The 12,378-nt window shown below is 39.8% G+C and overlaps 1 protein-coding gene across 4 annotated transcripts in view; it reads right to left on the bottom strand.

Moving 5' to 3' along the window:
- The window catches only part of NFATC1 (nuclear factor of activated T cells 1), a 152,062-nt gene that overhangs the window by 53,146 nt on the left and 86,538 nt on the right, over positions 1-12,378 (bottom strand). For 3 of the 4 annotated variants that reach the window (XM_019490597.2, XM_006258250.4, XM_019490598.2), the window contains exons 7-8: positions 8,931-8,986; positions 7,510-7,642 (exon numbers count right to left, since the gene is read on the bottom strand). The exons of the other annotated variant lie outside the window; for it this stretch is intronic. In XM_019490597.2, coding sequence (XP_019346142.1) covers positions 7,510-7,642; positions 8,931-8,986 — 189 coding nt within the window. The remainder of the gene's footprint in view (positions 1-7,509; positions 7,643-8,930; positions 8,987-12,378) is intronic. 4 annotated transcript variants of the gene reach the window in all.

Raw genomic sequence — 12,378 nt, 5'->3', positions numbered from 1 at the left:
TTGATTTGAGCAGACTTCACAACACATCCTTCAGGAATCTGTTGCTTCCTGGGCCTGTCAATTCTGAAAATATATCTTCATACCTTTATGAGAATCTGGGCCTGATTCCCAGATACATCCGGGCCTTTTTACACTGCTGTGGCAGCAGAAAGGTGACTTTTGAATGGTATAAATAGAATTTATACCCATTTTCAGGCACGTTCACCCTGCCAGTGTCTCTGGCTTTCTGAGTAGGTGGTGAACTATCTGTATGAGTCTCTATGAGGGTCTTTTGTGTGTGGCAGGAGTAACAGCTGTTACTTTCTCTTTCTGCCTTTGGTTTAGCTGCCTGCTTGTCATGAGTGCCGTCTGTGTCAGTCAGCAGCTTTCCTAATGGCCTCTGCAAGCCAGGTTCTACAACACTCCTTGCTTGTCAATCATATCACAATGTTCTACATAAACCCCACTCCATTCTCCCATTCCTAGCACTTTCACCCATCTTGTATTGCAAATTCACAGCAGAATAACTCCTTTTAACAACCTTTACAATGATTAAATTACATATCCTGGTATGTTTTATGAGACTTTTATAACCTGGCCACAGGATTTGGCCTGTGTTGTCCCTGCAAGCCTATGATCATTTTGCAGTCGTAGAAAGGTTAAATATGAAAGTTCAACAAAAGTTCCAAGCTGCAGCGTGTCAGGGGACTATCAGTTGAAGCTGTGCTCTCTCACTATCAGCTGAAGCTGTACTCCGTCTCACATGCTTCACATCCTCATTTTATTGCTTTCAGCTAAATGTGACCAATGTAGCATTTAACTTAGAAAGTGAGCTGCGGGTGGAAGAGGTGAGGCGAAACAGAGGCGGGGCTGCTAAATGTAATCACTAGAAAACTGCTGATTGTACTCGTCTGGGGCATAGTCAAGAGATAATTTTAGACCAAGGGCAGGAAGTAAGTAGGATGCTCACAAAAACCGAGCAGTAGGCACTGCTCACCCTTTTCATAAGCAAACTAAGAACTTTCATCACTTTCATAGTGCAGTGGCCCAACAGAATAAGATCCATCTAGTAACCAAAGGCCAGGTTTTCAGGATGGTTTGGTTCCCCTTAGTAGAGTGAGAGTGGCAAAAGAATTAATGTCCCTTTTAGGCACCAATTTCGCAAAAGAGCTCCATGCACTGAATGCTTATTTAGGTAGCTTAAAGAAAGCAGAGCTCTTTAGAAAAGTTTGGTCCAATTCTGTGAGTGCTAAACACTTGAAAATCTGGCCCTGTTTTCAAAGTCAGGCCCCACATATATAGAAGCAAATGTCTCAAAATGCAGCCAGCACATTACATTTTTAAATAAGGATCACTCTGCATATCAAAATCCTAGTAATAAAAGTACTAGGGTTAACGCTTATACGGATCAGCACTCTTTCTGAATAATTAATTAGATTTAACAGCCTAAGAGGGGCAGTGTCACTGAAAGACGCAAGAGGCACACCACCCTTTCTTCTTTTCAGTTAATTTAATCTATTGAATACAAAATTCTTCCTTAAAAAAATCTCTGAACACACACCAAATATTTGCATCTTATATCTTAAAATAGTTTAATTGGGGCAAAGAAAACAGAAGATCACAGAAGTTAATGGATCTAGGCAAGAATCTGGCTCACAAAATTTATCTTACAAATTTCTGAAGGTCTCTGTCCTTACTAGGTAATGACAGTTGTATTCCCTGTGCTAGAAGTGATATGCTCAGATGTTCAAAATGATAATGCCCTGTGTAATTGCCAATGTTCCTTATATTTAATACATCAAAAAGCATATATAATGATTTTAAAACCAACCAGTGATCTCATCTACACTGACATAATTTCACTGAAGTCAACATAGTTTTCTATGCGTGTCTGAGAGTAAAATTCAGGCTAATTAAGCTTTGGTGCAATTAACTTTAGTGATCAGAGATTAGAATTTCTTGTATTTTATGTTCCAGATCTTATTGTCAGAGGCAGTTTGAAATCTCTAACATTTCCTCACCTCAGTAAGCTTTCCTGGAGCAATGCATACAGTCATTGATCATTTCCCTTGGTTTATTAAGAAATGTTACATATCCAAAATTAAATAAGAAGAGGATGCTTGAGCAATATATTTTTCTGTTCACCAGCTTTTAGGGCAACATTCAGCAGATGATACACTGATCACAGACATCACTAAGCTGCTTGTAGTAAGAGAGAAAATCCTAGGAAGGCTTCCTTCATTTTCAATGTATTGTATTTGTTGAAAAGAAATCCGAACAAATTTAGACTTAAACTTCATATTTAATGCATTTCTTAAAATCTTCTCCACTCTTGCTGAAATTACATCAAACTAGACAACTTTAAAACCTTGCCTCTGACAGAGAGAACTAGTCTTTGCTAGGCCTTCTTAACTGAAGCATGCACAGCCTGTATAGATTTGTAACTGTAGCATACATTTTTAATGGCTCCACGTGTTTTATAATCTCTTCCAGATTAACTAATTCCCCACAATCTACAGATTATGACCATTAATTTTAGATGATTATTCTTCTTAACAGAAATATTTGTGCTAATGGTACAATTAACTCACATAAACAAAATTATATCCAATCTTAGATAAACATGGAAAACAAATATTTAGTGGACTTATTAACAATGTTCCCATGCAAATGCAGGGTTGGCTAATGTTTTTACATAAACATCATTCTGTTGCATACTAATAAAGGCTATGGAGCAACTGTGAAAAAACAGCTAGAGTGAAGGTTATTTTTTTTTTAAGATGGAAAATTCAAGGGTATTCCTATCTTGCTTTAAATAGGTTTCCTGGTTGCAGTGTTTTGACACTGGATAGGAGTTGTGGTATGCTACTGGAGTGTAGTAATGAAAAATGCATTAGGTCTTACCACACAAGCTGTGTGTGGACTAATCTACACCAAAAGGTTAAGGAAATTACTTAGATTCCAGGTGACAGATATGTTCAGTGAATAGCCTCAAGAGCCTAAAGCCCGCAGAGTTAAGTTAAAACTGATGTATAATAGCTCAGTGCTGCATATTATTGTAGTAGTACTTAAACAAAATGTCATTAGGAAAAGATCAACATTGCTGTAATTTATACCTGAGAACAACAAAGTGAAATCTGGAAACAGTTCATATTTAGAAGAGGTAGATCCAAGATGCAAAATACAAGGCCAGTGCTGGATTTTGAATCTTCAGGATTTTAGTCTCTTCTGAACCAGTTTTAGTGTAGGCCCATCTCTTTTCAAAAGCAGAACTTTGCCTCCTTGCTGCCTCACCACCTTTCTAAAGTCCTTTAAAAATCATTTTCCATGTGTGCAAGGCAGTTCAATGGCTCACTGGGTAAGCTATCCTACAAGTGTTTGAATTTACAAATCAAGGGGAATGTTATGTCATGTCTCCACAGCTAAAGAATCTATCTGACTGCCACAGAAGCAGAAGTTCTGCTGTATAGGTTGGTCTGACTGCATGCTGCAAAGTTATACCATTCACTGGAGATGGGATGAATATATTACTACCTGGATCTGCTAGCTGTTCTCTCCACCGCATTAAGGAGGCCCTAGAACTATAGTAGGAACTAAAGTGACCCTGTAGTCAGTACATGTGTGTCATAATTCCTTATCTCAGAATGTACACAACCTAGTAGCTCACTCCACACTTTTGTTAGACTGGGGTGGGCAAAATTCAGCCCCAGGCAGGTTCTGGCCTGCCAAGTTATTTGTCCGGACCACTGTGGGTCCCTCGGTACTGTCCAGTCTAGGTGCAGAGGACAGCCTGGGCCATGGCGCATGCAGCCAATCCCGCTGCTATGAGGCATACAGCTGGGCTGGGGTGGCGCAGCGGCTAGACTTGTTTTGGCTCTCCTCTGTGCTCGGCTGGGATGGGGCCATGGGTGGGGAGCAGTGTTTAGGACTGGGACGGGTGGGCGGGGCTGGAGCTGGGACTGTAGGGTGATGATAGCATGGGGCTCTGGCCCCATGATCCCAGCCCCACCTGCCTGTCCTGCTTCTGGATGCTGTACCCCATCCACGACCCCATCCTGGCCAAGCATGGAGCAGAGCTGAGATCTGCTGCCCGCGCACCCCTGCAACAGGCGCCAGCTGTGTGGGCAGAGGCATGCGAGAAGCAGATCAGGCTCTGCCCCAGGCCCCAGCCCCATGCTGTCAGCACCCTGCAGTCCTGGGGTCTCCATGCAGACTGACTGGGACCATGCAGGCAGGGTGTGCAGCCAGGCAGATGGGATGGAGACACTTAAGGAGTTTTGGTGAGCTGTTGTGCAGGGCTGGGGGGTGAGTGCTGACCCGGCCTGCAACAGTTTACCAAAACTCCCTATGTGGCCCATGAGCCCAAATAATTGCCCATTCCTGAATTAGACTCTAGTTCATATGAGGTACCTTGCTCTGGGACAAAAGCGTAGGCAGTTTATTGAAGGCCTAGGTCAGGGGGGAGAGAGGATGATGCCTACCACTATAGACAGGTTGGAGGAAGAGAGGGATGGACACATGGATGTAGATGATGGAAAGGGAAGGCTTTTCTTTACAGGGTATTGCTGCTGCTGCCACTGTCATAGCAACATCAACTCCACTTCAGTGGTAGCAGCCCCATGCCCAGGCTTCCTGTGAGATGGTGTCTTGTTTGCTCCCTCCTCACTCCTCGCATACATATTGGGCATGGGGCCACAAGGTTACCCAGGGTGGGAGTGGGGAACACCATTCCACTCCCTCCATTCTCTCCCTGCAGATACACGCTTAGTGAGGTGCGCTGTTCTCCTTGTCCTAGTTATGCTACTGCTCCAGGAATGCTCATTTGTGTAACATATCATGTAGTTCTTTAGGCATCTCTACTGCTCAGAAATAAGTAAAATTGTGGAAAGCTATGAAATGTTAGCATTTTGACTTATAAAGCACAAAACCAGAGAGAGCATATGACACACTATCTGATTTGTGTAAAGCCATGTCTAATACTTGATGATTACTTTGACATTTGCTTGTTATAAACCTAAAGCCTCTATATTTGGTGGGATTTGTTTGAACAAATCAAGGGGTGTTAAATGGACCAAAATACTGCTGAAAACCTTTAAAACTTTTTACCTAGCTCATACAGTGGTTGCTGGCTCATAATGTTTTCTTGATGAGTACAACTTTGGTTTTCAATATCTTGGCAAGCTATGAGAAGCCTGTGAAAGAAGTTAGATAAATCAGTGCGGCCTAAAAAAGCCTGCTAAAAATGTAGCATTTTAAATGTCTGAATTCAGTTATAAACTGAGAGTCAGATTCTTGAATAAGTATGATTATTGTCAGGTGTAAAGGCATAATGGAAATAACCACATATAACATGAATACAAAACTTCAATTTATGCAAAACACACAATCCTTATAATACTTTGAATCATTTCAAATGATTACAAAAATATATTTGTCCTCATCACTTCCATAAACATAAGAGAATACACAAGGAAAACAGTATGCTTGCTTAAAATTATGTAAAATGGGTGCAATGGAATGGAAAACTAGATTAAGGAGACTCATATTTTATATTATCATCTAGTTCTTCACTATCTTAACCCAGTGTAACCCTTAACATTAACACCTATCCACTAAGGCTGTATTGAAGTTAATGGAATTACACAGGCACAAAACCAGCATGGCAGAACAGAGAAGTAGGCTCTCAAGATGCCTGTACATGTGCTGAGGGGCTGCTCCAATGTGCTGTAATTACAGCATGTTGAAGCAAACTCTATTAATTGAGCACGTAGCTATTAATACAGCTCTCCAGCCAGCCTCCACGTCTTGTGTATGTTTCTGCCTCTCCATGTTTCAAAATGGTGGCGGGGCTGCTTGAACGAAAGCTTATTCAATGAACTTTAGTTCAAGTGCCCCTACTGCCATTTTGAAGTGTGGGGAGCTAATACATGAGACACTGTGGCGCTTTAATTAGACTACTCTGAGAGCCAGTCTAATTAAAGTACCTGCCCCCTCCCCCTCTGAGCATGTGTAAAAGTGCCCTCAATGTTTAAAAAAATAGGACATTATTATATGTGGCAAATTTTTAAAAATAAAGAATGGGTTGATTCTCCATCACCTATAATTTGTGGAGTTATTCACACTAGTGCACAGAAAGTGCAAAGTGAACACAGAGTGTTATCAAATCATAACGGTGGTATTATACACCCACTTAGCACTGGTGCAAGTTATTTCATGAAGTATAGAGAGTAAGTAAATCAGGTCCACATAGATGAAGAAGAAAGGGGTACTGTTGCTTGAAGAAAAACACTGTAGTAAAACTAACTGTTAACAGACATGAATTTGAAATGTCTGTGTAAGCATAATGGGTGGAGAAACATTTTGGCTGTTATAACAAAATGTTGTGGTGCTGAAGGTAATAATAATAAAAATCAGAGACTAATTACTGTTCCCTTTTTCATCCTAAAGATCTGCACAATCTTTCAATATACATGGGGTTATATGCTGCAGAGATGATATGCATAATTAGGCTGGTTCACTCAAACATGTGTCAACCCACTTCACAGGGCCCTTCTTAGAAAGTTTCAAAACCAGGTTGCTTCTACTTCTATCAAGTTCCCCATTAATGTATTATGATTTATTTAAATTAAAAGCATGGTAAAAACCTGGACTACCTTTATCCTAGATTTATGTGACATTAAGAATTTGTATTTCATAGAATTTCATTTATAATATTTGCAGTTTTTTAAAGCCATTTAACATAATGCAAATGTTACTTAGTTTTTGTTGTACCCTGCTTTGATTCCAGCTCCACGCAAAGTTGAAAAGGCTGGTGGCTTCAGACTGGATTCCTGTCTCCTATTTGAGATTCTCCTGTGGTTCATGGTTCTACCCAGGGTGACTGCCTACATCCTAGTCTCTTACAGACCTCTGCTTCCTTACCTGCCTGCTCTTGATCCCCCTCACTAGATACCACTCTTGCTTCCTTGACATTGTCTGTTTCTGACTCTCTGGATTGTGACCCTCTAGGGTCAAGCCCTGACTGCCTACATCTCAGTCATACCCCCACCACTGGGATTGGAAAGTCAGACAGAAGCATCCTAAGAGGCTTGAGGGGCACTTCATCAGTTTAAAAACATATTTGTGTATATGTGCATGTGCACTTGCAGGTGCATTAAATGTTGCTTTTTGCTATAAAGGCTTCACTCTTGCTCATAATACACCAAAAGGCTTCTTCTACAGATAGATCAGGTATAAACACTGGCACAATCCAGAGTCCCCCTGTAGTCACAGGTTTCACACTTCACATGTAATGTAATGTTTTCCCCAACAATCCAGAGAGCAGAAATCACCAAAAAATATAATTTACGTAGAGGGCCTTTTCTGCAAGAAGTAGATTAAAAGATAGCGCAGTTTACATTTTCATCATGTAGCATCACTTACAGCCCTAAACAGTGTGCTATGGAATTCAGTTACATTCTGTCTTGCATCTTTTTAACAAAGAACATGATCTCTAGTTTTCAACTCCTGAATTGTGAAATATATTTTTACCATTAGCAGGAAGATAGGTGAAAAGCTGGTACTGGCTTCTCTTTCGCTTTCCATTGCAGACATAGAAATTGACCTGAACAGGACTGGTTATCCTCTGATTTCGGAAAGGTGGGATCTCCACAACCAATGAATTCTATCAAAACAGACACATGAGAAAATCAGTACATAGCTATGACAGATTTACTGCACATTTATATGTGTGCATCAACATTTGCAAATTTCACTATTGAGCTCCCAAAGAGGAATATTGTCATGGCATACCCACTGATAGAAAAGCCTGTAGCTTAGATTTCCTTTTGTCATCTTTTTGGTTAGAGGTCCCTGCAGCTCGTTCTAAATTTCTTTTTCTTCACCCATGAGTTTGTTGCAGTCAGAAGCTTGAACACAGGATAAGCAAAGCTGTACCAAAGCTATGGGGTCTGTAGATATTATTTGCCCTGGCCTTATACTTCAGGGGTTATTTTCAGGGTGGTGAGATTCAGGTTGCACACTACTGGGTGATATTTGTTAGAAGAGGGTGGCTGAGAAAGCACTATGTTCTAAATGTCTGTGCTGCTCTAATGTCCTAATACAGGTACCATGGGATGAACAGTTTGGCAAGGATGCCTACAACTATCCTCTCAGGTGGACTGGCTTTCAAGGGATGAAATGCAGGGTTGGGATTTTAGCAAGGACTGGTAATGTGTCAGTGTACAAGTATAATTCTGACTGATAGTGGTGTATTGTTCCCAGTGCCAAAAACCTGGTATATGCCAAGGTACTCTACATTATGGACAACTTAAACATCTCTCCTTAGCACTCAACTAATTATTTTCCTTTCCACATCAGTCATCTAGCTTTTTGTTTTCACCATCCTGAGCATGGCATTGCTAGGTCCTTCACTTGCTCCCCAGACAAAATATTTAAACCCATGTACCCGAAGTCAGTGTTTGGTTAGATTCTTGAAAAAAAAAAGCCTGATTTTCAGCAGTATTCAGCATTTCTTTCATTTCCTATTCAGGGATGTCAAGGTGGATCTTAAGCCAAGATTTGACAGAGGAAAATGTAATAGCTTCAGGAGTAAGTTCAAGGGAGGGACTTGACTATATAAGGACGAGCCCTGGAAGACAGCCTAGGGACATTTGTGTGAATTGCTAATGAAGGGAAAGACATGGCTCTTTTCATTGATGGAACTGGGAAGGTCAGACACAATAGTGTTCAAGCTGGCAGGAGCTGAGATTCGTGAAGGGCCTCAAATGTGAACACAAAAATGTTAACCTTGGTGCAATGAAATTGCCCCATTCCCTTCCAAAAAGGGCTTCCAACCTTGTCTAATTCAGGGGAAGAAGACTGTGTCTTTGAAAGCTCTCTGCAGGAAAAGAGTGCTAGAGAAATGTAGCATTTTTCTTTACTTTGAAGTTAAAATATTTAGGCATACTTACTGGCTTACACATTTCTTTGTCAGTTTTGGCTTCCATTTCCCACACATGGTGACCATCTAGGAGAAAAAAAAATATCTAGTTCTCTCCTTTAATTTTTCCTTCTTCAAACCTGTGCCCAGTGTTGGAAAGAAGTTACAAAAGTCTCTTTGGATAGTGGCAGGAAGAAAACATAGAAGATAGCTCTGTGGTTGAGTTGTTCATGCTCTGCCCAAGCAAGAAATCATATAAATAACTTGCTGGAAGCCAGGGAATCTCATTTAATTTGTTTATAAGGAAGGGAACATGGGTCAGTGGAGAAGGTACTGGGAAAATAGTAAACAGATTTCAATTGAAAACAATCCAGTACTAGCTTAGGGATACCATATCACCATTCTGTGCCTTTGTTTTCCTACCATTAAAAGGGAGGTATTGCTATTTACCTTCTTGTGTAAAGTGTTTTGAGTTCTTTTAATCTATAATAAATACAATGAGAGCTAAATAGAAATATTAAAAAGGAGCAGTGTTAGTTAGGAAAGATCTCAAATTATATTTGTCCTGGAATGTAAATGTTCCATCTTGAAATGTGCAGCTTAAATGAGTTGATTATATTTCTGCTGACTGGATCAAAAGGGAAAAGCAGTTTTGTGGGTTACATCACCACAATGAAGACAGTGGCAACTAAGGACCTAGCTCTAGTATGTCTGCGGTCCATACCAGAGAACGATGGAGCTGCAATGGCACCCGTTCTCTTAATTCAGCATGTTCAAATGAAATTAATTTTACACCATGAGTTTCTGGGGTTTTCTTTTGAGAAATAAATGGATTAACAAATGCCACTGACAATGAAACAAATGGCCAATGAAGGTTCTTTCTCCCCCAGGGTTTCAAAACTCAGCAGCAGGGAAATGAAAAAAAAAGATAAAATGTAAGGTTTTCATATTGTGAGCTTAGAGAAGCTAAAACATGTATAAGTAGCCACAGGCGCATAGCTGTCTGAGTTTCGCAGCAGGGACACTTGCGGTTTAAGGAGTCCCGCCATCCTCAGACGTCATTGGAGTGAATGGGAAAATTAAACTTGATGTCATCTCTTTTGTATATTTATTGTAGCATTGGGATATACAAATGCAAATATTAGTTATTTTGAACTTTACCACAGAGATGTTTGCATATTTAAAAAAAAAAAAGCCTCTGTGCAAGGTACCAGTGAATACACTTTTTCTTCTCTCTTCACTTTCATGGTCAGGATGGAGGTGACACATTTAGAACTGTCTGATTTATTAGAAATGCCTGTAAATAATATTTTTGTGTACAGCAGTCCTTTCAGCAGTGAAAGGAATGCTGGTGTGGAACTAGGTTTTGGTGATCATTTTTAAGTCTAAAATCATTTCTTTTTAACCAAGAGAAAGACAAACAATGTGAATATCAAAAATCTTCTACCATAACTAATTTGGCATTCTTCTCTGTAAGAAATAATTAATGTACACACCCTTCATTTCTTTCTATGTTTTAAATCATACTACCAAGTAAAAATAAACTAGAAAAAGAATCTCTGCAATAGGTATTGCAGGAGTAGGGAGGGAGAAGAGTCAGTCGCACTAGTATTCAAAATCTCTCCAACAGTGTCTTTTAGAATTGCCAGAATTAAAGCTGACTGCTCAGGAGTCCTGAAGATCACTTCACAATTCATCCACCAGATGCTTTTCCAAAATTGTTCATAAAAAATTCTGACCACAATCCCACCAGCTGGGACTCTTCTTTTCTCAAAAAAAGAAAAGAAACAATGTGAAACTAAAGTCCAAGTAAGCTTGATCCTGAAGCTATCACAAATTTCAAAGCACTACACATTTTTCAAAGTTATAGTCTGCTCAGGAACTTCTGCATTAGAGATGTTTTTTACCTAGAGAATTCCAGACCAGTAGTTAGTATGTGTTCAATTTGCCTTTGTAAATGGATTACCAGAACTTCAGGGGGGTTTTATGTTTAATTTCCACCTTGCAAGATGAATGACCTGATTCAGAATTACCTGCCAATATTTTTAGAAAATTTAAGTGATTTTATCTATAAGCTAATCTTTCAATTACCTTAGGCAGCTCTTACCTTTATGAGCTTTTGAAATTTTTATGATGACAAAGAGTGAGTTTGATCAGAAACTTTTTAAATGTTCTAATCTAAACTATTATGAAAAAAATAATCCAGAGCTGTGTTTAGTCTTTGGGTATCAACTAGAAGCTAATATGAGCAATAGTTTTTGCTCCAGTAAGAAAGCCTCTTGAGAATGTCCAGACCATTGCTGCTTAAATGAGGGGGGGAAGGGAACAGACGACTCATTAACAGTTAGTGACATTTCATTTAACAAAAACATAAGGAGAAGAAGTTGTTATGAAGCAGAGACAAAAAAAAAAGTAGACAATTCCTCATATTACGTCTGGTGAACCAAGAGGGAAATCTCAACGCCCACGGACTGGGACCCACTCCAGGAGGGAAACCTTAGACCACTACGTCAACCTCTTACAGTAAACATGTTTTGCAGGTTTATATAGTTCAGCTGAAATTAAAAAAAAAAAAAAACTAAAAAAAAAGGGGAATGGAACAATTTGTGGGGGCTCAAAGCATTGAGAAAATCTGCCTACGTTGGAGAAAAGTATTTTTCTTCTCGTGCCACATATGCCCAGAATCCTACCAAGTATGTGGGACACCATCCCTTGTCAGAATGTGCCTGAGGAGTGAGGGCCGATAAACCACAAAAGTTTCCATTGTAAGTCTGCCACATCTGCATTAGCCTGGTTGACTCAGAGCCCAAGGCAACTCCCAGCCTGGCAAAGAGCCAACAAAAGTACACCAGAGCAATTTATACCTTTCCAAAATGCAAATAATTCAAATTACAGACATAACACAAAGCTGAAGCAGACACATTTTAGGCATTCCCGTTAAAGTTTACTCTCTGAAATTACCGTACCCAAATGGGCAGTTGTTATATGAGTGAGAGAGAGAGAGAGAGAGAGAGAGAGAGAGAGAGAGAGAGAGAGAGAGGAAAGGAGAAAGGGAGACAGAGGGAGGGAGGAAGGGAAAGAAAACATTCCCAAGGGATAGTTGATTTTTTTTATTTGCTTTTACAAAATAATAATAATAATAAATCCCCTCTCCAGATCAAGTGCTTGACATCAGTCAGAGTGTTTACTAACATTTTCTTCTGGTATATTGAAAAAATAGATTTATGTTACATCCCTCTCTGAAGCTGACATTTTGCTTTTCTTTCTAATTAGGGAAGAAGTACATCAGGTTTTTATTTTTTATTTTGTTTTGATTCTGTTTTGCTTCTGTTTTTTCAATATAGAACACAAGGGGAGAATCCCATTGAAATCACTGGGGTTGAAATCCTTGCTCTATTGAAATCAGTGTGAGGTTTGCCACTGATTCCAGTGGGGCCAGGATTTCACCCTGGGATGTTATAAGGGAGAGGTCTGCCTAT

The sequence above is a fragment of the Alligator mississippiensis genome, chromosome 3 (assembly GCF_030867095.1).
Source record: "Alligator mississippiensis isolate rAllMis1 chromosome 3, rAllMis1, whole genome shotgun sequence".
NCBI classification, from domain to species: domain Eukaryota; kingdom Metazoa; phylum Chordata; order Crocodylia; family Alligatoridae; genus Alligator; species Alligator mississippiensis.
The sequence above is the reverse complement of the archived record's forward strand: the minus strand, read 5'-3'. Positions and strand labels throughout refer to the sequence as shown.